The sequence below is a fragment of the Temnothorax curvispinosus genome, unplaced genomic scaffold, assembly GCF_003070985.1.
Source record: "Temnothorax curvispinosus isolate PA1 unplaced genomic scaffold, ASM307098v1 QBEX01016763.1, whole genome shotgun sequence".
Lineage (NCBI taxonomy): Eukaryota > Metazoa > Arthropoda > Insecta > Hymenoptera > Formicidae > Temnothorax > Temnothorax curvispinosus.
The window spans coordinates 305,480-331,716 of record NW_020226543.1 but is presented as its reverse complement, the minus strand read 5'-3'; the positions used below and the strand labels follow the sequence as shown (position 1 = coordinate 331,716).

At 38.9% G+C, this 26,237-nt stretch overlaps 2 protein-coding genes across 9 annotated transcripts; one reads left to right on the top strand and one right to left on the bottom strand.

Annotated features, from left to right (window-relative positions):
- Positions 1 to 6,086: 6,086 nt before the first annotated feature.
- LOC112466970 (glutamate receptor U1-like) lies at positions 6,087 to 10,728 on the top strand. Its single transcript, XM_025035361.1, has 7 exons — positions 6,087 to 6,288; positions 6,346 to 6,440; positions 7,393 to 7,530; positions 8,173 to 8,408; positions 8,683 to 8,903; positions 9,393 to 9,658; positions 10,047 to 10,728. The coding sequence occupies exons 1-7, from the start codon at positions 6,094 to 6,096 to the stop codon at positions 10,453 to 10,455; spliced, it is 1,560 nt and encodes a 519-aa protein (XP_024891129.1). The 5' UTR covers positions 6,087 to 6,093; the 3' UTR covers positions 10,456 to 10,728.
- A 346-nt stretch (positions 10,729 to 11,074) lies between these two features.
- On the bottom strand, positions 11,075 to 24,233 carry LOC112466968 (endothelin-converting enzyme homolog). Of its 8 annotated transcripts, none has more exons than XM_025035355.1 (14): positions 22,353 to 22,647; positions 20,533 to 20,821; positions 19,155 to 19,274; positions 18,671 to 18,827; positions 18,146 to 18,355; positions 17,774 to 18,054; positions 17,046 to 17,144; positions 16,784 to 16,954; positions 16,238 to 16,386; positions 15,652 to 15,874; positions 14,872 to 15,331; positions 14,377 to 14,523; positions 14,163 to 14,302; positions 11,075 to 14,020 (listed from the first exon to the last, which is right to left on the bottom strand). In XM_025035355.1, exons 3-14 carry the CDS (start codon positions 19,272 to 19,274, stop codon positions 13,844 to 13,846), a joined length of 2,334 nt encoding a protein of 777 aa, XP_024891123.1. In that variant the 5' UTR covers positions 20,533 to 20,821; positions 22,353 to 22,647; the 3' UTR covers positions 11,075 to 13,843. The 8 variants fall into 8 exon arrangements, with proteins under 8 accessions (XP_024891123.1, XP_024891126.1, XP_024891124.1 ...); XM_025035358.1 differs by having other exon boundaries at positions 20,533 to 20,607; XM_025035356.1 differs by lacking the exon at positions 22,353 to 22,647 and adding an exon at positions 21,010 to 21,027.
- Between the last annotated feature and the right edge of the window lie 2,004 nt (positions 24,234 to 26,237).

Below are 26,237 nucleotides of genomic sequence, written 5' to 3'. Positions count from 1 at the left end.
GCCGGCCTGTCAAGCACTGAGACCTGAGGCGGGACTTCTCACCGCATATATGTCCGAGGTGGAGGCCTCCTCCTCTCTTCTTCTTCTTCTTTCTTCTTCCCTCTCCCTCTTTCTCTTTCTCTCTCTCCCTCTATCCTCACCGCTACCACGCTGTCTCCCTCCTTCGCGCGTTTATGGCGCGACGTCTTTCTCAGTCTCGGTGTTCTCTCCCGTAGTATCTTACGCACTCGCGTCGTAGGGGCCGAACGTATACCTACACCCGCTGCCAACGAATGCCCCCCTGCGCGTTCCTCCTCCCTCGATATTCCCCGCTCCCAACCCTTTCTGCTGCCGCCACCACCGCCGCCGCCGCCGTCAACCGCGAGTGCCGTTCCCCTCTGCCGCCCTTTCACGAACCCGCACTCCCGACCGTCGCACCCGGCGCGACTCGCCATACCCCACCGTTCCTCGTGTACGAACTCTTCCTCTCCCCCTGGTCGCGCGCTCGCCACCGCGATTCCCTCGCGTGTGGAGAGCGACGCTTTAGCTTCGCTTCTCCTCTACGCGCCGATTTGCAAATCGCCGGCCGGCGCGGCGAGTTCGTCAAAGTACCGGCTTTACAACAGTCGAAAGGGTCCGGGCACCAGTCAGCCGGCCGGCTACCCTCGATCACTTCTGGCGTCGATGTGTGACGACAGCAGCGGCGACGGCGGCGGCGGCAGCGGTGCTGGTATCAACGGGTTAAATCGTCACGATGAGAAATATCGCGATCACGCTTGTTTAACATTCCCTGATTAGCCCAAGGCTGAACAAGGTCGCGGTACCCTTTAAAAGAGAGGAATATTTCGAAACTCATTGATATCTCCTCCGATTGCTCCTCAAGGGGAAGGAACGTCATAAATAGAATTCGCAAATTAATACTTGGTTCATCTCAGTGACATTTAAGATATATTAATATTGTTTACGAGATTCCCGGTTTTCTGCGGACCTTCGACTTTAACGCAAACACTTAAAATTTTTATTTATTAGCTGGATCGGAGCGGATTAGGGGAGAGAAGACTCAAATAGCTTTCCCGGCGATAACTTTATTAACTCGTTTTATTCTTACTTAATCTTGTCTCGGACAGAGTCGATTCGAATCGACTCACGACTCACTTTTCTCGGTCGGGGTCAGGAAACGCTGAGAGAGGGGGCTTTGACACCTGTAAGACGTGTGTTTTTATTTGAACATTCGCAATGCTCCGCGGATTGTCTTTAGATTCCAAAACACCCCTTTCCGCCAATCGCTAACGAGAATCCAAAAAACGTCCAAATATTGGCAGAAATCAGATAACGGTGAAGAAATCTTCGAAAATGATATTGAAATTATCGGAACTTTCTATCTCACGTTAAGGAAAACGTGAATATCTATTGTATTATTATTATTATTCAATTGCCATTATTATAATACAATTGCTACCATAATCATTCTCTCGCCAATGTCGGAGGTCCTCGTGAGGCGTCAAATCAGAATAACAAGGAGCATGAAAGTGAAAAAAAAAATGCGAAAGTGCGTTCCCTGTCGGTCGCTAGCCGCACAGAAATGTTTTATGTATTGTTCGTGTCACGCCGCTAAACGAGAAACGATCGCGCTCTGTGCGAGACGCAATGTAATATTTTAAAGTGTTGAGACGGTAGAACATTGTCTTCTTGTCCAAGCCTTCTTATTCAAGCGACGATACAAGCAAGATTACAGCGAGCAAGATTGCGCTAACAATAAGTCGAAGATGCATTCGTCACAAATACTGATTGTGAGTTCAAAACGGATCTTCGCTTATGTAATTAGAAGGCCGGGTCTTTCTTAATCATAATCAAATAGCGCGACGCATTTGAAACAGAAATATGAAATTTTTAGAAAGGGAAATAAGAATTAAATAAAAGAAAATGAACAGCGTAATAAAAAATCTAATATACTAAAAATCTAAAATTAGTCATTATATTTGTTAGTGAACCTTCTAGAAAAAGAGTCTCGAAAATATTAGTAATCCTACTCTATATAACGAAAAATCGTAATTAACTATATTCTATCTATTTCAAAGATTTTTAAGTTACACTAGTCAATTCTCTCAATTAGTTCTGTCGATATTCAGTTATCCAAAGATAATTTTCTCTTAAGGGGCACTAAGTAAAATGTTTATTTAGGGTTACGATATCCAAATAATTTGATTACTTATAATCGTGATGAGTTATAACCCCAAAATGAGTTATAACCGTCTTTATTTTTCCCAGAGTAAAATTCTACGATAGCACTTGTGCAACACGTAACAGATCCGGCTACGAAATTTTTTTTGTTCCGTTTTTAAGCCACGCGCACGACCGAACGGCAAAAGATGGTATGCATCGCTCTTATCTTTTTTTCTCTCCTTCTATCTCTCTCTCTCTCTCTCTCTTTCTCCCCCTCTCGTGCTATATAAAACTTTTAAATTCGCCGTCGGTTGCACACGTCGCGCCGATATGTGCAATTTGTGCACGGATCTTGACCGTGCGGAGATCAATCGATCGAATCTTTTCATGGCTATCCCGAAATCGAGGGCACACGTCGCGGGAGCACGCCGATCGATTCGACGAGGGGCCCACACGTCGTCGATGCACGATAGCGCCAATATGATGGCGCGGCGGGAGGGGAAGCAGGGGGCATACGGGGGAAGATCGGGCCCGGTGAAGATCGCGAGATAGCCGCGCGACCGGGGCCCGCGGGTCCACCGGGCATTTGAAATCCAAATTGGATCTCAAAAGGATTCAAATCTCAAATGCGCGCAAATCGAAGATGCACCGTGGTCCTGTATTCTAAACGCTCTCGATCTTTTCGCATTCCGTATACAAATCTCCGCCGCGCCGCCGCCGCGAGCGAAACCGGCGGAGATTTCGGATAGGCGCGGCGCCGCCGCGCGCCGATTGCATTGGGGGAACGGAGCAGCGAATCGTCTCGTATCGTCCGAACCGCGCTATTGAGTAAGACAGATTTTTACATTGCAAAGGCGGGGGGCGGGGGGCGAGGGGGGAAAAGACATATTTTGAGCATCTTGACGATAAAAAATAAACCTCCTTCCCTCCAGGAAGAACTCCCTGAAAGGCCTTTTCGTGCTTTTGAAGAGATAGGAGCAGTTTAAATGTATATCCTAAAACACGTCGGAAGATGTAAGTTCGTTGTCAACGATAAACGTTGTCTGACCAATCGAACAATTGGGGAGAGAGAGAATACAAAGGGAGCTCAGGGCACGCATTTAACGGTAAAATGATTGATCTCTCGGTTAAAACCGTGAGATCTGTGCGCGCGTATGGCGACCGCCGGAAGGTGAATATAGCGAACAACACTCGGCTCATCGAAATCTCCGCGATATCTGTGCCTGTGTCCGGTAAAACGCATTCGATCGCTAGTGAAGTAATGAGTACCTTGATCGGCGACGGACTCTTTCATCATATCCGGTTAAAGTTGAACGACGGGTCACTCCCCTGCATTGTAACTGCACTACTGGAGAGGTGCATTATGTCGTTCAATAAAATTTTATAGGCGCCTGATCACACACTCCAATCTCCATATCTCGCCTACTTCTTTTCCCATCGCTTCTTCTCTGGAATCAATTACAATAATTTGCATCCTCGCGGGGAGAGAGATCGGGAACGGAATTGCTTATACCTTCGGCGAAGATATCTCGCTTTGATCTTTGCGATCGCGTGATTCTCCTTTTTTTGACGAGAGACTCCATCAGATCGCCGTTATCGATACCATCCGTATATGTCTTCCCCCTCTTTAGCTTCTTAATCTTTTTAAGGAACATGATAAACTAATACACGTTCTCTTTCTATGATAGCTAAACGTATGTAAGACGTGGAGAGAAAGATATTAGATAGATTTATTTAATTTCAGCTACAAAAAGCCAAGAAATGGACTTAGTTTACAATATACCTTAGACACACTTATACCAACTTTTTAACTTAACGCGTGCAACTGTTAATTCATTATTCCGTACTTTCTTAAATTTTTTAAGAAAAACCATCCCTTAAACCCTAAACGACTAAACTCATTATTTGCACGTTAAACTCACAACCTAAACTCAAATATTTGAACCTAGTCCGCTTCAGCAATAGGCCAAGAAACGGACATTATTCACCTATACACACACACGCATACCTTCATACAACAACGCGCAACAACTAATATATTAATATTCCATATATTTCTAAATTCTTCTCAAATCTCCTTTAAAATATTAGAGAGAAAGATATTGAAAATATACATATGTACAAATATTATATACATTGTAATTCGTTACTTCTGTAACTATTAATTTCTTTACTTGCGCACCACGTACCGCGGCCTGACTCGTATCGCCGTTTATTAATTTGTTGACATTCTGATATTGATTAATCAGAACTGAAACTTTGGCCATCATGTTTGATTAGCTGGTAATTTCTCGATATATTACAATACTGACGAGAGGGAGAGTTAAAAACAAGTTAATAACGTGCACTACATGAATTAATAATCTTCAGATCTGCTACAAATACACATAAACAAGTACACAAAGTGAGAATTTTTATGCGATAAGTTACTCAATCATAAAAATGTTGTCTTATATTGACTCAAAATAACTTTTTCTTTCTCGCATATAAAATTACAAATTAAACCGCATGATATCTTAATTATTGTGCAAACAAGACTATTTATAAGTAGTGTGATTCAACACGCTCAGTAGTTGAGTTACGTAACAAATTTTTGCTCCTCAATACAAGTTCGTGTTGAGAAGCAAAAATACAGTACTATAATTAATTAAAGTTTAATTGTAACGACATTTTTTATAAGAATTAAAAATTTATGACAAATAATGGTCTTTTATGTAAGATATTTGACAAGGAAAAATTAGCTTTCTATTTATCGGCAAATCGAAATTAAAAGTACATTTACTAGATTTAAAATATCTAATAATAGGCAACAATAAAAAATATAAAAAAAACAAAAATATTATTCGCATTATTTGAAGAAACTTACTATTTGCGTTATAGCGTTCGCCAAGCATTGAAGTCTTTCTCAGTCGCGGCGTTAGTTTATAATCTCTCTCTTTTCTTGATGATGAAAAGTGACGTATAATATTTACATAATAAATACAAATTTGAACATTTATTGTCATGCTCATAAATTATTGGATTTATTTTTTCGATTGAGTAAAATTGATGTATGTTATCTGACATCTCCTATTTATTGTATAATTGCACTTAATAATTGCTTAATCTTTCTTCATCGAAATAAAGTTATTGGGATTACGTTCCTTCCCAGTTACGCGTGCGTAATTTATCAGAAATAAGTCGAAGATCTTTTGTGACAATCCATCGCAAGGACAATATCAAGGGATTAGCCCCGAATAACAGCATATTATAGTAAATGCAATCATAAAAAGAGGCATAATTCCTGGTCTGTATGCACAGAAAAAAAAGTTTTAAATTAAAACTTATATAATCTTTTTATAAGAATGTCAATTTCTTATTTCAACTTTTTGTTCTTGGTTGAACTGTATAAAAAATGACTTTATTCAAGCAAGTTTTCTTCGTTTAACGCAATATATATCTTCTTTCAAGATTATAGATTCCTGTGTATATAAGAGTATGTATAAGTCTTAATTCGACACTTCTTTTTCGCCTGTATACAAGCCGTGTAATTCCACATGCGTATATACATGGCACATTGATTTTTCTTTATGCTTACGGTATCGATAATTGACGTAGCACAGTCACAACAAAAGCTTCTCGCCTCTCACGTCAAACTTGTCAATTATTATTCTACATTCACACGACAAAAAGCGAACTCACGTGAACAATTTCCATCCCATTCGCGCAGTAGAACTGGAAGCGTTCGCCAGAAATACTTGGAGCGAAATACTGGAGTCGCCATGAAGAAATATCTCTTGCTATCGGTGTAGTGAATGGATATCTCGTTCTCTTTCCCGCTATTTTAATTTCAACAATTTATTTTTAAATTACTATTTCACGAGTGTCACCATTCGATCTTGTCATCCGTTCCAATCCGACGATCGCATATAACGACCGTTGCAGATGATACTTCCATGCGTCGCAGCGGAGATGTGCATCAGACTTCTACGGAACAAAGCGGAATACCGGATATTACAGAAAAGACCGGGGCACGTTTCGCTTTGGAACGCGATCACGGGGGAATTCGAGCAGCTCGAGGCGCTAAAGTCGAACAACACCGCTTTCTGCAGCGTTAACGCAATAAACGATTTGCGCGGCAAGACCCTCGTCGTCGCCACGGATCTCGTGAGTACCGATTTCTTTTAACGCGATTTCTCATAAGATCGAACTAATTACTTTTAGATCTATCCATTTGTCATCGTAAACCTACACAAGAAAGAGGTCACAGGAATCGTAGGAGACATTTGGACGATCTTGGAAGAAACTTTAAAGTTCAAGTTAGTATTTCCTGCGTGCCAAAATGCATCGACAAGGAAAGTACCATTGTTCCAAGTATTTAGAATTATTTCCCTCAAAGGATCGAATGGTATATAATATATTTTTAAGAGAAACGCCGTGTTAAACAGTCAGAACTGGATCTTGGTTGTCTAATAATGTTATTAGTGTGAATTTGTGTACAATTCATTGCCCTATATAGCTAGCATATTAGCCTCAGCATACTGTCGTATTCCACTTAATTATTGTTGATATTATTTTTCATGATTCTAGTTTTATTTTAAATATTTTTCCGATTTAACGCGCGTTGACAGCAGGGAGAAGTATAGACTTTCCCGCTTCGCTGATTCAGAGTGCAGGGTGATTTACGGTCGATGCAAGTAACCTTGGCAGCGGATTTGCAAAGTATTTCGGCGGGGTTCCCGTATAAATATAGATTCCTGATAGTCATTGAGAGTTAGATACCTACGTTTCTCGATGCGGGACTCCGCGCGCAAAATTAACTCTAAACGCCAGCAGAGCGAACTACTTCCTCCCTTCTCGCCAGCCGTCGTGCCACGGCCGTGGAGCGGCGGCCGTAATACCCGTCCTGACTGGCTATTTACACGAACAATTTTCATGGCGACGCTTCTTCAAAGGGGTATACGTGTGACGAAGCCGTATACGTAGAACCTGCCCAATTTTCCGCGTACCACCCACACCCACGCCGCCGCGCCGGTGTGGGTCAAAATACTCGCATGATTCATTCGTCTAGACAGGTATAAGTATAGTATCAGGATGGGTAGATGGGCAATGGGGTAGGGAGAGGGACAAGGGATACGTAGCCTCTGTGGCGGCGACGGCGACGACGGCGGTGGCGGCCGGCGTAGACGGCGAGCGAGGGGGGCCGGGGGTGTGTTGGACGTGCGAGTTGCGCGGCACCGTAATAAAGGCGTCTTTTCGACGAAAATGCAGGACGATTTACCGAAGAGCGGGACGGTCGATCAACGCGACGCTGATGAATGGAGATACTCACGCACTGCTGAGCCCCACGGCGATGCATATGTACGCCACGACCCATTACGCCTACAGCGTACCGTTCACGACCAACTCGTAAGTCGAACTCCTGTTATTTGCATATTAACCCCCTTTCGTCCCTCCCCCCCTTTTTTTTAACGCAGCGCGCACTTCTCCAGGAGCGCGCGTGAGAGGCGACGTGTAGCTCCTTATCGCGGGCTTTCGCCCGCTCGCGCGCGCGCGCTCGATGAAAGCTTTTTCTTTCAGCTGGTGTGGTTTTAACGCCGGTCATTAACCCGTTCCGGTTAGGCACCGGCCTATCGGGATATATACACTCCCGCGAGATTGTATCTCGGCTAATAACTTTCCGATTTCGCTTTCGCAATTTCTCTCCACCGGTGCGTGGGTGCCGGTTGTTCCGCGGGGGAGGAAAGAAGCGGAAGGGGAGCACGAAGATAAGTCTTCCGATCGATCGTTATCGGGAGGAAACTTCTTTATCGCGCACGCGGCAAGCGTGCGCGATGGGTATATGTACAATTGCGATTGGAACACTATATCGCGAGGTAGAATCCAACGCGATCTCGTTACATTTAAAAAAAGAGAAGAAGTTCCGTTCGCATCTGTCTTCGGTTAAATTTTCGAGAACTATGACTTTTCAAATTTCTAATTGGATACGGTGATGAATGGATCAAGTCGTTTTTATTTATTGCTGTTGCAAATTATATTTCCCATCTTCAGATACGCTCTATTTGTTCGATCGGACGCGGACGGTGCGATTGACACAAAGTGGTGGTACATCAATACCTTCAGCCGCGACTTATGGCTGGCGTTTTCTATAACCATCGTATGTATCGCATGTAGCATCGTGGGAGTATATCGTGTAAAAAAGCTCGTGCATGTTCACTACGAGGAATGCGATGACGAGCTGTCCTCGCTGTCTTTCAATCTTCTTCACGTTTTGGGTTTTGGTCAAGGTAAAACGCATGAAATGCGAAACAAATGGATAAGATAAGAAACAACGAGATAACAGATAAGACACCTCTTAATGTGATAAAAATATTGCAATATAAAAAATAACGTGTAAGATACACAATAATTATTTTTTTTTTTTGAGAGATTGGTTTTTGTGATACTCTTGCAGTTCTTTGTCTTTACGCAGATAATTTTACTTTGCATTGTATACGAAGACAGATGAAAGTTTCGGCGTAGAAGAAAGTTTGAAAGATATTAATGATTTGTTATGCACAGGATTTCAGAAAATACCGAAAAGCTTGTCGCTCCGATTAATAATCTTGTCCTCTCTGGTGATGGGAATGTTGATGACATGCGGATTCAGCAGCAATCTCGCTTCTTGCCTGGCGAATAAAGGAAACTCCGTTTCCCTGACTAATCTCGAAGACGTGGCGAAGAAAAGGACGCACTCGCTTTGTATTAGGAACGACAGCACCGCATATGTCCACTTTACCGTGGTAAAAATAGAAACAAAGAAAATGTATAAATACAACGCAAACCGCTGCGGTTTCAGTTAGGAAATATGCTCTCTTAAAATCCTGGAAAATACGCTTTCTCATATTCAAACTGAGACAAAAGTAACAATATTTTTCGATTTATGTCATTAATCTATTTTAATGTACGAGATGTCTAATACAAGAAAATGTGCCGAATGATAGCCTCGGGATGCAGTTTAGAAAATCCAAAATGATCAGAAGAATCAGAGGACGATAATATTAGTTGAAGATAATTCAAATACTGTGTATGAACATCCGATTATCTTTCTTTTTTATTTCTTTCTTTCCAATCGCTCTTGCTTTAGGCTCGAAGATTGCTCGTAGTACGATGCGATCGTTGTATCAACCGCGACGTCACGGTTCGATATTCGATTGAACTTGAGTAAAATAAGAGAAATATCACGTGTGGAGGGAATTAAATAAAATAATAATTAAAACAATATAAAACAGGATGGATTGCCGGAAAGCGAGCTTCAGGCCAAGTGGAAAAAGTTATTGAATCGTCACTGTCCCGACATGAGTGACACCGAGGCTCTCGCGTCGAAATTGTGCCGTCGCGGTTTCGCCTACTTGGAGGCACCGGCCATATTTCTACCGATTTATCGCAAAGTTCAGCACGAGTGTGACATCGTACAACTGCCTGACGATTACTGGAGTCTGAGACTGACGTTTCTGCACGCCAGAGCGGCGCGACACCGTAAACTCATTGATAGTTAGTAAGTATCGCTTTTGTTGACTTCAGTCGCGATGCACGTGCTCGATTATAGCTTGACTTGTTTACTTAATTGATTAAATTAAAATAAAAACTCCATTTGCATGTCAAAATGATGTCAATTGATAATATTTCAGAAAAAACATTAATTCATTTATTCAAATTTAAGGACTTATTGGTCATTTATGTTAAAATTGTTTAATTAATACTTACCATTAATTTATTATTCATATATAATAAATATCATATAATAAGAGCTTGTGTTATAGTCGGAACATAAAAATATGCAAAATATGCTCGGAATAAAATTCCAAGTTTCAATCTATTAATCATACAATTCTCCTCTGTTTTATTCTTAATTTAATTGAGAAATATTTGCGATTTTCGTACAGTTTGATGCGTATGCGTTCGGTTGGGATAATGAATTATCTTGAGAAGAAGTGGATCTCACAACGAATTTATAGTGAATCCAATTATCGTCAATCGAACAGTTTCCAACCGGTGGAATACATGCACGTTCGTTTAACTAACATGTTCTTCTTCACGACGATGATTATCAGCGTGCTCATCTGCATTTTGGAAAACATCTGGTATAAACTACAACACACGCGGAAATTCAAGAAGAACATTTCTAATTCGATATTACTGGGAACAGGTGATAACAATTTGAACATAACGAAGAGTTACAAAATAAGATCGCGACGCAAATGGCATCGGAAATTCAACTCGATATTGTTATCGGAAAGTATAAAGAATCCAAAATTTCTTCGGAACGTCACAGTACGAATTAACCGATGGTGAATATAATTAACATTTGCAGCTATAAATGTATAAATCCAAGAATGTCGAAATCAATATTATCTCCGCGCTTTCAACAAACAAGATAAATCATATGAGATCGATGTCCTTTAGCATTTTGAAAATTATATATACACTTGATAAAAATATTATGTCACACGGTATCATTTACCTTGTTAATTATTCTTTTACATATGCTTTCCTAATTATGCTTTTAATTTGGAAGAAAATTTGTATTAAGAATATCTCTTAGAAATCTTCATTAAAAGAATAAATATCATTTTGAAACATTATATTACACGAATTTCAATAAAAAAGAAAATAATGCAAAAAATATAATCAGAATATAATGCCAGCAGTGAGCGTGAAGGCTCCGTTTCTTTAATTTTGATTTAATAATAATAATAATATGTATATAAGCATAGTACATAATATACAGAAAAATAATCGTGGCGAACATCGTCATTGACCGACAGTACACTTTTTTCTGCGTTACACAAAACCACGATGCGAATTGCATTTTCACAAATACAACGCGCAACAATATCTCATAATCGCAGAAATCGATGCTCCTCTCATTACAAGACATTATTCACAATTATAAACAACAGACATTTACAAATGCATTATGCATCGGCGTCATATATTTAAGGCCTATATGGATCTTACATTACAATTAAAGAAACTTTGGCTTTTTTTTTTTTTAAATGTATTTCGCCACCTATGACCCTCCAAGAGGGAGATGTGGAAGCGAGAGAGAAGGAGAATGGAGCAATTCCTAACAAGGATTCGTAGATTTTCGAATGCATCACGGTACTTCTCAGAGTTTTCCCGCGTTATCGTCGATTTCTCAAATCTGACGAGTTTAACACTAATACCCTAGATTTAATCCTAGATATCCGAAAGATCTTAGCAGCTTTCTATCTTGTGAGATATCACACTCTCTCGAGCATAAAAATGTATTAATGCATTTGATTATTTTCCGTCTTAAGATACTTCTTAGAGAATCCGATCAACTAAATCCCTTATCTCTTTGCTCAGTATAGGAAAAATAAAATGAGAAATGTATTTGTGGCAATTGTGATTTCAGTACGTAATTTTATGGAAATGTATAGGGCTTTTCTAGGATTAACGTTACGACATTCCGACGAGAATAACATTTCCGCAATGTTTAACGGCGCAACTTAAAACGAAGTTAAGCGTAATCGTGTTTAATTATAGTGTTGTTAATATCCTCTTTTCGCCCTGTCGCAGCTTATACGAATGTCGCGGTAATTATTGGGATCGTAAGACCTTAAATAAATTGGTTATACGTGCATGGATAATAAGTGTATCTTATTTAATGTACAATGAAAGATTTGGCTACCTATAACACTCTCTTTCCTCGTACGAAACGACGCTGCACGGATTCGTAAGTATTTATTTTCACTCCACACAATAAAAAAAGATCGGATTTTGATTGGCATCTCTTTCGAATCGTGCAAAACTCACCCGAGAGCTGCAATATTCGTTACATTCACAGCATAATCGGAGCCTTTCGCAATAACTGGGAATAAAATTTACATACAAAAACACGTTAGGTTGCATAGAAAAAACAGTAATCATTAACAAAATGTCGTATTTCTCTTAATAATTTTTAAATTTCTTATAATTTATTATTTTTGGAAAAATGATACGAAGGATAAGCTAAGAATATCAAATTACTTTCTTTCATTATTTAGCAACTAGACAATTTATAATTATGCCATTAATTTTAATACAATATTCCTGAAAAAATGAAGATATTAAGAGAGAAATAGGAGAAAATTCATTTCTGCAAAACTGGATAAAATTTGGATAATTTATAACTTTGCAGAACGTATCCTCATCGATTTTTGGATACGCAATTTTTGCATGAGTATTTTTTTTACACCTCGCAAATTCTCATTCTTGTATATAGTTTTGAAGTCTGCTTTGCATTAAAAGATACAAAATTCTTTATCTCGGCGATCATCTCTTTTATTATATGAAGAAATAAAATTATTAATAGTCCCTATATTATCTACACTGCTAAAATATGTTCGCTATCGACTTCACCCCTCGTCTAGCAACGAAAGATTTGCAACGAAACTTTAGCACTTTGAGTTGACTCCATCGCAGCTGGCCATCGCGCTGAGATTTTCATTTCCTATTAATTACAATGGTAAAATTAATGCTAACAAGCAAAGGTCTATACGCCCTTCTTGTGATAGATGCATAAGCTTTTCGATCTAGAAATCACATTATTTACAAACATGCCACTCAATCTTCGTCAATAAAGCGTCGTAAACTTCTGCACGTACAATTATTATACGCAATATTTTAAGACTATAATACAATGCAACTCAAAACGAAGAAAAAGTACATGTAAGAATTACACTTTGACAATCCTGCGTTAGGCATGAGATCACACACCGTCTCGCAAACATATTTATGCAAGTACTGTCGGTAGCACCGTAATCTCATAAAAAGTATAATAATATTCAAATTAAATTAAAAGCCATTAATTTCTGCAAAATAAAATATCCAATCTATGATGTCGGAAATCACATGTGAGATTTTCTTTTACAGCCTCTTCAATGCCAGAGGAAATTCTAAAGACAACTTTTGATTTAAATGATTAAGTATCCATATAGCTTCGCGAAATAGAATCTTTCCAAGTCTATACTGCTTTTTTTCAGCTAATTGCAAGTCATTTTTTTCGGATACGTTTTTCCATCAGACGGGAAAAGTCTCCGATTCGCTTGAATGCCAAGTGTGTGCTAGGTGGCACGGTCTAGCTAAAAGTAAGTAGTTTTTATAAAATAAACTTTTTACTAGCATAAGACGGCTAATGGCTTCTACGGAACTTATGACATTAAAAATGCGTATGGTGATACTTCGCACGATCTAAGTAACTTGTATAAGTCTTGACTTGCTGACAGAGAATTCAGTGTGAATTGTTAATTCCAAGATTTAGATATTTAGAAAACAAAAAATAATAATAATAGAGAAGCTTGAAGAATAATCATCGCTTTGAGAAAGCCAATTAAAAATTGGTCAATAAATTTCCTCAGCTGAAAGAAGGTGCCAACGTTTCCTGATAATTGTTTTCGAGCTCGCACGTTTGAGAGTTGTGTGGCAAAACCATACGCTGACAAGAGAGACGTGTGTGAAATTTAAAACGGCTATCCTCACGGTAAATATTGATATGTAAAGGAATTAAAAAATGCACAGTCCGATGCCCGGAGCAAGTCCCATATATGTTCCACGTGTCTCTCGTTACGCGACCGGCGTAACGTGGAAGCCTCGTCGACGGTCTCCCCGAAGCGACGCCGAAAATCACGTTCAACCGAACTGTCCTCGATGAATCAGTCGGGTTACACATGAGGCGTTACCACACTTCGCACTTATGTACGGGATTCATCTTCGAGTCCTTAGGACAGTTGAACTCCGTCGAGAATTCTGGCATATTCGAAAGTGGTCCTATCACCCGGTACTTCGGTGGACTGTGAGTATCCTTCTCGATCTGAAGAGTTACCGTCTCGGACGTTATGGAGGAGCACCAAATCTGTGGACAATTCTCCCGTGATTAAAGCGACCATCGATGCTTCGCATCTTCATGAAAATTATTAAATTATAAAAGTAAAAGAGAGAGTAAAAATTTCTTCGTTGATTTAATATCAGTCAATAACATCGTTATCGATAATAACCTGAGCAAAATTTAGGAAAAATAGTTGACGATGCGTCAGATTGAGACCGGGTAGCGGCAGTTGATCCTTGTAGCTCTTAGTCATCGAGAGATAAGCGTGATACGCTGCCCTAAGGCCCCCGTTGTCGGCGATATTCTCTCCTGTGTATCACAATCGATTGGTCTAAATTCTAATACTTCCGGTATAAGCAATTATTTGTAATCAATAAAATTACCCAGCGTCTGTCGGCCATTTATATTTCGACCTTGTACTTGATATTGGTTATATTGTTCCACGAAGCATTCGGTTCTATTTTTAAATCGCTCCACCGTAGCGTCGTTCCACCAGTGGTGCAGATTTCCATGCAAGTCGTACTCTCGACCTGTCCGATATTAATCAAATACGTAACTAGCGTGTAGGTAAAATTGTTTTTAAATAAATGAATGAGTAGAATAAATACGAAGTATGAAGAAAATTATTGGAAACATTTTTATCAATATACGAGCGTGTGAAAATCTTTATATATAATACATAAATATAAAATATTCCAAGATATTTTCAATACTCATTTTTAAATATAGATTTGAATATACATTTACTTCGATTTGAAGTAAATTTTTTCTTATAATAATTATATAATTGACTTTATTACATATCAAATGAATAATATATCTTGTTCTCTACTATAAGATTATAAGAATTTAACTAACTTTATCTTTAAAAATCATACCTTGGTCATCGAAAGCGTGCGTTAATTCGTGCCCCATAACTACGCCTACGCCGCCGAAGTTCAAGCTATAGGGATTCTTCATATCGTAGAACGGGCTCTGAAGAATACCGGCGGGGAAGACCATTTGATTTTTGGTAGGCGTGTAATAAGCGTTCACGGCCGGCGGTGTCATTATCCAAGTGGTCTTATTCACCACCTGATCGAGCTTCTCGAGATTTTTACGGAAACTGTACTTGTTCACGCGCAATGTGTTCTGGAAATATTCGTTTTGTTTAATCGACAAGTCCCTATAACGCTCGTCGAGTTCGCTGGCCTGCAGAATGAAGTCCGGGAAGCCGATCATGTCGGTGATCGCGTTTGCTTTCTCCTCGGCGGCGTTTCTCGTCTCTGCGTCCATCCAGTTTAGATTCTTAAAGTTTTTCGTGAACGCCTTGCGAATATGATTGATCATTTCCTCCGCCTGGAAACAACAATTGAAAGAAATTGAAATATTATTCTGCAAATTAGAAAACGTATCTCGAGTCATAAATTTATAATATTAAATTGTCTTAGCGTCTCTAAAATAAGAAATAATAATTCGTCGTTTTAGACGAATCTAAATATATATTACATAATATTAAATATATAATAATTTAATATATGTATTTAATATATATTTAATTATCTTAACATCTCTGAAATAAAGTGATTTAATATTGTAATTTATAAGATACGTTTTCTAAAAATAGGTACATATTAAAAATACAATTTTCTTAAATCGGGACACAAATACAAACTAACCATAGGTTTACTCTTGCCTTGAAAAACCTCTCTGACGAACATCGCGCCAATGGCGAAACCCATGGCGTTATTAACATCATTAACGCAATAACGCCACTGCTCTTCGTGGCCTTCCATACCGAGCAAAGCTTTCCGCAAGCCCTTGTAAGCTTCGCGAAACGGCTTCGAGAGAAACGCCGTCAAGGACCTCACGGTCTGCCAAACCAGATAGTTATTCAATATTCTGCGGAAAGAAAAAGAGATGGAGAAAAAGATTGATGGAATGATTTTATGAATACACACAACGTGATTCAGAAATTGCGCACGAAATTGTCAAAACGCCGTTTCTTGATAAACTTCGTGTGTTCGACATTTCATCGATAGAAATTATATTTAAACAAGTTTACTTGTAATAGTTTTTGTTAAACATATCTCAATTTTAGGAATCTCCCATGCAGCGATGGAACATAAAGATAAAAATTCGTTAAGATAAAATTATATTTTAATCAATTAAATGAAAAAATTATTATATAAATCAATTTGGTTTTCAACATCCACGCTTCGAAGCAAGTGCGCCATATCCGATGCACCTCGCAAATATACGTACATCTTTCCGGAAGTTGTCCTGTTATATTCCTGCACGACTTTCGTCAAATTTCCGAAATACTCCGGTGCAAAATTTACGATCATAGCTTTACTATTGATCTTCTTGTTTACGAGACGCGTGGCATTTTGGAAGAATTCCACCCACGACATCTAAACACATAGAGAAATTGCGTTTATCATATTTTGTCGATATTCTTTACTCGTAAAAGAGTAATCGGCTCTATTTGGAAAAGCATCCACAAATTCATATTTTTAAAAGGATGTGATAAAATATAACATGGTAATATGATAGAATGGTATAGAAAATGGGCTGATAACATATAGGATATGCTAGTAGGATGTGGTGGAATATCATAATAGGATATGATAGGAGGATATACAGGAAATCATATTAGAACGTGGCCACGCTATCAGGATGCAAGATAATATATCAAATTATTGAAGGACGTGTTGCAACAACGGAAAATTACAGAGGTTGTATTCGCAATAATTGCGAAATATTACCAGTAATCGAAATATATGATAGAATTAAAGACGGCAAACGTACGAAAGGTGCTTTTTTTTGCAAGTCATTCAACGACATTAGATTGTACATCTTCTCCTCGTCCCTGCGTTCCTCGGGCGGTATAGTGATCTCCGCGAGCCTAGTCTCGAAGGCGATTACATCCTGCATCTGTTTCTTCGTTGTATTCTCTTCGCCACCTAAGAGCACGCCGATCTGAAAACGTGCACGAGTACCTGTACTCGATATTCGCCCTCGAGGAAATGCGACGCGAATAAATGTTCGTGAGTACTTATTAATTTTGTACCTTCGTCATGTAGTCCAAATAGGCGGTTAGGACCTTGCCGTGCTCGGATACGTTGAGGTAATTGTCCGCAGTTGGTAGTGTTAAACCTCCTTGATCAATCTTGAAAAAATAAAAGATGTAAGTATATGTAAATATATGTTAACTGGCATTACAATAATACCAAAAAATTTTATATTTTATTAACGCAAAGAAATTTTTCTGCTATTATGTAATTCTACCTTTCTTAGATAAAATAAATCAATTTTTATCATATAAAAAATTAATATAATTTTATTACTAAGTGAATTTAATTATATTAAATTATTGAAATTTATTATTAAATTAATATTAGAAATTAATATTATTTAATTAATATAAAAAACTACAACTTTTATAAAAATTCCATTACATATTTACTCGTCAAAAAGATATAACGTATTTCTCTTGACATGAGACATGAGTTTCACATTAACTCAATTCACTGCTCTGCTCTAATTACCTACGCGCTACTACTACAACGATAATAGCAGGAACAAAAATTCTAATTATCACAATTATTATAATTAAAGCAAGGTTTGCATATAGAGAAAATGACAATAATCGATTTATTTATTGTCTAATACCCATTTAGACGATCTATAATTCGCGTCAGAATTTATGAGAGAGAGAATTGTGCATTCCAATATTCCTCTTTCTCACAAACACACACACATACATTCTTAGTCTAATCTACTGTAATCCGCTTATACCTGGATTATGTATCTAGTGCTGTTTCTGTCGTCCTCGCTCACTCCCCAAGAGAATAAACCGCCCATGTTATAAACGTTTTGCAGAACGTGCATGCTGTTTTGCAGGGACCACGCGCTGATGTTGAATTTGCCAGAGATGTTCCAGCCGCCGATATTTTCCAACAGTTCCAACATCGGCTTCGCCCCGAGCGTCTCGATCGTCTCGTTCGCGTCCATGCAGGACAGATAATAATACTTGGCCTTCTTCTCGGCTTTTGATTTCATCTCGCTAAGCGGTTTTTCTGCGCGGAAAAATGAAACGACAAACTTAATAGATATTTACATAAACGTTTGTCTCAGGCTCGTCAATTATGCTCATTTACGAATCATTACCGAGAACATTCTTGACGACTAGTTGATTATCCTGCTCCAGCTTGCCGAACGTACCCCAAACGTTTCTCCCATCCGGAATGGGATTTTTCTTTTTCCAGCCGCCGCATGCGTATTCGTAGAAATCGTCGCACGGATCGACGGAATTATCTATACTATTAATTAAGGAAGCCGCCACTGTTACGCATTGTTCCGTGAGACAATGCGTGCCATCTGCAACAATTCGTAAGCAGGAAACTGAATGAACTAATGTCGACGTTAATTAGAATTAAATGTTGTTAATAGTTGTGATAAGTGTTCTTCAATTACGCTATAAATAAAAGTACCATCAGGGTAAAACAAATATCCAGGATAAAAAAAAACCGCTGATTGCGTATAACGGATTGTATTAATAGGCACATGATTTACAAAGAAAGGAAATTTGCGTCAAATAAAACGCGAAACCAATACAAAAATATATAATAATTTAAATTGCCGCAAACCGAGGTCTTAATTGTTATATGAAGTAATCATGATGACTTTTTTTACCTTCTCCGTGAGAGGTGACGTGAAGAATCTGGGCCTCGTCCCAACCATTTTTGCTGCTGATTACAATGGCGAGTACCACGATCGTTAGCAGCAAAACGGCACAAATTATAAGAAGGCATCTCTCCAAAATACTTCTCGCCTTCCACATCGTTGTACCCTACGACAACAAAATCGTATCGATCAATACTGCAAAGTGTTCAAAGCCGTCGCATCTCATTATTGATTTAGAACTATAATACCGAAGCGATAATTTTTCTAAAATATTTTTTTCAAGGAATATAAAAATGTAAGAATGTTCGTATTACAAATAAAACTACTGTACTTCTTTTGGGCAGCGTATCTATGTTATTATTGCCGTTGTTATTAATAACATAAATACATTCTTGACTGAATGCGTGAGCTCGATAAAAATTAAGCTTAATTTCACTTTCAAGACTGCCTTTGCAATTTAAATTATTTGGAAACTTAATATTGGGAAACGTACGCTCACCGTATGGTATCTTATATGCGTGGCGGATGTGCTGATGCCTTCGCTATTTAGGGCGACGGAGCCGATGCTGCTGCTGTCTTCATCCTCGAATTCGGCCTGTTTGTACCTCGTCATCTGAACAATTACGTTAGAAATAAATTTCGCGCGCAGAAAGATTTTTCGACGTCAGATTAAGGCAATTGAAGCAATATTTAAACTGAATGTAACGAGCTGCCGATATACGTGCGGCTCGTACGCTGCATCGCGTAGATTTATAAATAACAAATAAAACGTTTGCACACGACTTGCGCGTCGAAAAATCGGGCACGGTTTTATTGGGATTATTACGAAAAAGTAAACATTGACGACGCGAATCGCGATGGATTTCGAAAAAGTTCAATATTTTCTTTGCCACTGTGATTTTCGCAAACAAAGATAAAGTGAGATTTGCCACTCGCGTATGTTTAAGATAAGACAGTTAGTTAGCTATGTCGCATGCGACCGTGTGTAACTTCGCTCCTCTCGTTAGTTGATTAAATAACGACGACGTTGATACGGTTTAAGAGCTTTTTATCATAAGGCTTGATAATATAGATATGTCATCACTTCATATAACAAAAATATGGATTTATTTATTTCTTCCGTATTCACGTTAAAAAAAAACAGATATTACAAATTTATTAATGATCAAAAGAAACGAAAGAAGTCATGTTCATAATAATTATGGCATGGCATCTTATTCATGTCGTCTCATAGGTACTATTTCATCGCTAACATTATACTTAAATTGCTTTTTTGATAAGATATGTGTCATCTTTCACCTCCAAAATTATTGATAATATTTACATAAAATTCATTAGCATATCATTATAACGCAACTCTCTTTTATGCAATGTAAAATAATAGCTGCGAAACATTAACATATTAGAAATTCCAGAAACTCTGACATTAATTTTGATAGATTTTTTAAGCAAATTTATAAGCATTTTTTTCCCGCGCCGTATTTCGTGTGGAAGGCCATTTGTTATAAAATCTCTTAGTATGTAAATTTTAAATTCAGATTTTGAAAAAAAAAATCTAATTTGATTAAAGTAAAAAGCAATAAAAATTAATTTCAATAATTACTTTTCATTTCTGATGTAATTACATATATACATGTATCAGAAAGGTAAAGAGTTAAAATGTTGAAATGTTTGGTAATTATCTGCATCTTTTATTTAAAAAAATAGAAATTCGTCAAATAGAGCAAAGAATCTGTTTATGATTAGAAATATGTTTTACGCCACGATTTTGAAATTCACAAATCTTGAGTAAAGCATTTCGGACTATGTGTCTTATCCTTCTTTTTCTTAACGAAATAATCTGAGAATGTGTGTCGATCAGTAGGACTCACCGCGAAAAATTTTCATGGAAGACACGGCTTCCGCGGAAGAGACACGCTTTATGTTCGTATCTCGCTGATCCCCATCTGCATAGCAGATGTTTTGTTTTTGTGGCACAGTTTGTCGAGTGGAAGTACAATATAGGCGCAATAAGTTTCAATTTAAACGTTGAAACACAGATATCAGCGTTCACATGCAAAATGATACTCGTGGAGCTACACTACATCGCGGTGGAAATGAAATCCACGGAATGTGTCAGTTGCAAATACCCTCTGGAGTAGCGCAGCGGGTCACCGTTCTCTAATCAATTCAATTCCATTTAATCCTGAATTATTCTACCGCAACGTAATACCGCGATTATCGTCAAGTTTCAACGCGAGATTTTCCCGTTTATTTCCATTCTTTACTTCGTAGTTAACTATGAAATCGGGCTTTTCGAGAAGCTGATTCGAAAAAATTAGCTCTCGAAAATCGCAGTCAGTGCTCACGGGTTTGGTAATATGAAACAATCACTCTTTGATGATCCTCAACGGTCGAACTGATGCGTACGTACGATCTCCGCGGTGGCTTCTCGCCGAGGATGCAAAATTCACTCGCAAACTTCGCAGCAACGCTACGATTTTAGACCGTACTAAAAATACGATTTGTCCTCGACTCTACAAGCTAGAACGTCGAACGTTCCGAAGGCGCGCCGCGCTCGAATGATATCGGGGCAGGCTTATTTTATTTGACAGGCTCGTTCTCGTTTATCGTATATAAACGCTGAGAGAGTTTTCGCGTCGTTATACTTATCGATTGTAATTCGACACGAATTCAAAATTACTCGCGCATTCAGCGGTGAACGCGGAGAATCTGTACCGGCCTGGTTGTGACACATGGCCTGGCACGAATATATATCGCGCACCGCGCTTGAACGAGAAACGCGTGAATACGAGAGCCTCAGTCCTCGTCCGTCCAAGTATACGCGTATAATATTGACCCGCAGCCTCCGTTCAAGATGAGATTCGCTGATATAGCATTTACGTCATCGTATGCGAAAACAGATGACAGATTGACAAACACGTTGCATGTGCTACGAACGCATCACGCCGGCTATCTCTCTTCTTCGCTCTCTGTATACGAAAGAGAAAACGTCATTCCGGCAAATCTCCGACATTTTGCGCGCAAACATTTCCGATTTGAAATATGCCAACTAAATTTACAAAGGAGACGGTGGGAAAACATGTTTTCCACGGAAATTTTGAATATAACAAGCGCTCGATTTATGAGATATTTGTTTTCAGTACGTAAGTCACACATTTTAAGTAAGTTTCGTAAATCGCGAACTTTTTGTACTTGGATTTCTTTAATTTTATATTTTGGAAAAGGGTTGAAAAATGAACGGTAATATTTTGCACGGACGTGACGTTCTAAAATATATCTGGCAATTAATTATGGTACGACTATTCGGAAGTCGGCAGACGCGGTTCATTATACTACTGACATTATCAATCTTGTGGTTCATACAAAATTCATTGCCTCTTTTTTACCTATATATCCATAAAATAATTTTGAGAGAGAGAGAGAGAGAGGAAAAAGAGAGATTTATTAATTTAAATACGATAAAACAGTAATTATTTTTGAGTTGCAAGCGAAAAAGTCCTGAATAAATTTCAAAACCAAGTAGCTTTCAAAAAAAAAAGTAAAAATCCGACTACATTGAACTTCTAATCTCCGTATTAATTGAAAATTCAAAGTTGGAAATTGGAAAAAGCGAAAAGTTATAATCAGATTTTCACAAAAGATCCTCATCTTCGTCGGCAGTATTATAGCTGGAGAATTTCCGACGTACCATACGCACACAACGCACAAGGTTGCTAATTACATCACATATCGTTTCAACACGGGTTCCTTTTACCGTAATTAATTTACTTTTCAGAAAGACAATTAACAAATGTCAAAGGAGGAGTCTCAGGTCACGCATCGCTCACAAAGGCTTCGAGACGAAGGACGAGTGTATACTTTCACGAGCACTCTCGCAATTTGCGTTTACTCCGATTCGCTTTTCCGGAGCTCCGCGCGCGCGAAAGGGCGGAGCGAGCGATGCGTGCCGGCGCCGGTGGTTACGCGCTGACTACGACACAACTCGCCTGCACTCGTGCACTCGCGCGTATATGCGTGAGTGAGTGCGTGCCGAAAAGCGCGCGCGTCCCGAGCACGCACGCGCCCGCCGCCGCGCCGCGCGCACTACGCGTGTCTGCGCGCGCGAGCACCCTCGGCCTCGGCTCCATATCTTCGCCTTCGACGAAAGGCTTCGCGCTCCGGGACAGGGACAGGAAACGGACACTTGTGACGCCGTTATTGCCATTTAAAATATTTCGCGGCTTGACGCGGCGGTCGACTCCGCGCGGACATTATACCGTAATAAGATCAACAAATCGCAGCCGGCCTTTTAACACGATCACAATGCGCAACGTCGTCGTAAAACACTACGGCGGACTGCGCAGGGCTACTGAACACGTCGTCGCGTACACGTGAAAACAAAAGGAAAGGAAGACGATGTTCTGATAAACTCAAGTTTCATACAAAGAGAAATCAATAGTGTTTTAAAGAACGTCAATCGCGGCGGACAAGAGCGCAATTCTGTCGAAAAATAAAACGATAATTTCGTCATAAAAGATTTGCCTCGGGATATACATAGATATTTTATATTAATTATGAAGATTTTTGTTTCCATAGTCGCGCGGATCTCATTTCGGAATTTTGGAGCACGGGAACACGGGAAGAATTTAAATTATCGCGGTGTGCGTTCGCAACCGCGATAATCACGTCTGCTTACACGTCTGCGTGTATTTAGGCGCGAAGCAGCGGAGGAAGATACATTATCACGTCGCATTATCACGCGAGTAATCGCCCTCGACTAATCGCATTTACGCATTACTGAGAACGCACTAGGTCAAGATAAATGCCACGCTTAAATCCATGTCGCATGCATGCGTGATAAAGCCATGACCTACGATCATTAATGCTCATTGCTGGCGATAATGAAGAAGACGATACTAGCTTCGTTAAGCTTCGCTCCCTCTTTCTCTCTCTCTTTCTCCTCTCTCCTTCTCCCTCTATCGCTATATGCCATAAAATGTCAATATTCGAAATCTCTCGTACGCGTTACATAATAGTAGCACTCCCAGCGGAACGCGCGGGGAGACGCGTTTCGCCAGAGCGGCCTCGGCTCCAGCTGAAGCTATTTCGCCGGACCGGTCAACCGGGAGTCCCCCACGTCGGGGAACCGGAACCGCCATATACGCTCGCATCGCATTCATCGGACGCACGTATACGAGGACTCACCTTCACCGACATCTTGACCCGGCACACGATCGCGCACCCACTGCACTGTCACCTTAATTATTGATTCACCATTGAGGGTGGAATACGTTGCGCCCACACGCGAGACAGGGGGCAGCGATCGCCGGACGAAAAAGGGCAGAGAGAAACGAGGGTGTGGAGGCCGTACGGGGAGAGAGAGAGAGAGAGGAGGCGGGAGGCGGGGGGAAAGAAGGCAAGATCGTCTTCACTGGGTGTTTCCAAGGCTGCCAGCGGGACTACGGCATTTTCCACCGTTTTCGCCAGCGTGGCCGGTAAAATGCGCTGCAATCGGCTTTCGGCGGCTGCTCTCTCTCAACGGGGGAGGGATGCCTTTGCCATCACCCTCCGTCGCGCCAACCCCCGTCCAACCCGCACCACACGTCCCACGACCCCGCGAAACCCGTTTATATTGATTTCTCGCCCGTCCGGTTCTACCTGCCATCTCTTATCGTCGCCTCACGGCGACTATCGCCTTATCATCGTGATACTGATACACCGAGTCTTGTCACGTTAGCTGTAGTCGATGTGTGGCGAGGTATTTAAAGATCGCGCAGGAAAACGGACGGCTGAAAAACTCGGAAAACTAAGCGACTGAACAAGACCGTCGTTCATTTGTTGCACCAGCACATTTAGTCTACGCGACTCTTTTGAGGGAAAAAGTAAATATTGCAAAGATAGAAAAATTCAATGACATTTATTCCCTTGGAAACGAATTTCTCGAATTCCTCGAATAATTCTATATAATTTTAAACTTGTACTACTTCTACTTCTGATGCATACTCACCATTTACTACTGGCCGATATGAAAGCATCGTCTACTACTGAAGATATGCCGAATGCGGAATAGAAAGAGATTCGCTTTAACATATCGTTCCTAATTCTAATCTTCTAATCTTTAACTTCAATTATTTCTTCGTAAAAATTGAAATAAATTAACATAAATCTCAACAATCTCACAGCTATCTTTTTTTTTTTATTTTTATAATTTTATTAAATAAATTCATAACAAAACATACAGTTAATTTTCTTTTATTGTTATTCCGCAAATATCACTATCACTCGTAACACATTTGCGTCGAGGATTAATATCTAATTAAAAAGTAAATTTGAGAAGAATTTCGATCAATTAATCTTCAAAGAATCGTGTAAAAGTAATTATTAATATAGTTTTTCTAGTATTTCGCTGAAAAATTATTTCATACAAAGAAATGACACCATCGCCCAAAAAATTCAAATTATGAAAAATAAAAGAAAGATAAAACGGTTCGAAAATAACAAAACTATAAATAAATGTGAATATTTCGTTTTTATTAAACATTAACTTATTTTAAACCGAATTTATCAGATAATTTTTATAAAGTAAATTTGTATAAAAATATAAAAAGTAAATTGAAAAGAGTCATGCTTAGTTGGAAGGGCATGGTTTTCGGGGATTTTTATAAGAAAGTTCAATTAATTTTTTTTACAACGAAAAGTTGATATCAAAAGTACTTATATTGAACAACTTTCAGAATTTTTTTCGTTGAAAAATATTGTAAATTAAGGAAGTTACGGCCATTCCTGATTTTTCAGAGGTGTCGTGCGGTGTACACGATAACTCCAAGCCAAATCATCTGAAATAAAAAAACCAAAAAGATTCTGTTAGTATATGAATATATCTTGTTCGTGAACGAAGAGGGTTTTTTTTTAATAAAAAATTTTTTTTTATTGAAGAAAAACGAAAAATTAAGAGCCCGAAAAATTGCGCTTTTCCTTAAAACACGCCTGCCATTTTGTCAAAAATTATTTTTTCAAAAATTCCTTCGTTCACAAACAAGATATATTCATATACTAACAGAATCTTTTTTGGTTTTTTGATTTCAGATGATTTGGCTTGGAATTAGCGTGTACACCGCACGACACCTCTGAAAAATCAGGAGTGGCCGTAACTTCCTTATTAATTTACAATACTTTTCAACGAAAAAAATTTTGAATGTTGTTCAATATATGTACTTTTGATATCAACTTTTTGTTGTAAAAAAAATAAATTGAACTTTCTTATAAAAATCCCCGAAAATCATGCCCTTCCAACTGAAAACAATGAGAAAAAAATATTTATATTTTTTATTTTTTTTTAAATATCACTATACTAAACTTTTTTGTAAATTTTGAAATTTTTGAATCACCAAATCAAAGATTATTTTATTATAAACTCAGCTATATGTAAAAAATAAAGTTATGTTTCGAAAAATCATTTTCGAGAATTAATTAGAAAACCTCTCTATGCACACGCTATCCATGCCCGTCCATGCGTTCGATTCTTCAACACATTCTGTTCGCATTTTCCAGGAATAGAAAATGACGATGATAAATACGTTTGGAGAACATTTTA

Bases quoted from the DNA above. Each gene is read 5' to 3' on its own strand.
- LOC112466970 (XM_025035361.1), top strand. From the start codon at position 6,094: ATGTGCATCAGACTTCTACGGAACAAAGCGGAATACCGGATATTACAG. The intron at 6,289-6,345 runs GTGAGTACCGAT...AATTACTTTTAG, and splicing joins TCGTCGTCGCCACGGATCTC to ATCTATCCATTTGTCATCGT. The intron at 6,441-7,392 runs GTTAGTATTTCC...ACGAAAATGCAG, and splicing joins GAAGAAACTTTAAAGTTCAA to GACGATTTACCGAAGAGCGG.
- LOC112466968 (XM_025035351.1), bottom strand. The intron at 17,145-17,773 runs GTATAAGCGGAT...TATTTTTTCAAG, and splicing joins GCACTAGATACATAATCCAG to ATTGATCAAGGAGGTTTAAC. The intron at 14,524-14,871 runs GTATGATTTTTA...AATATCGGACAG, and splicing joins GCACGCTTTCGATGACCAAG to GTCGAGAGTACGACTTGCAT.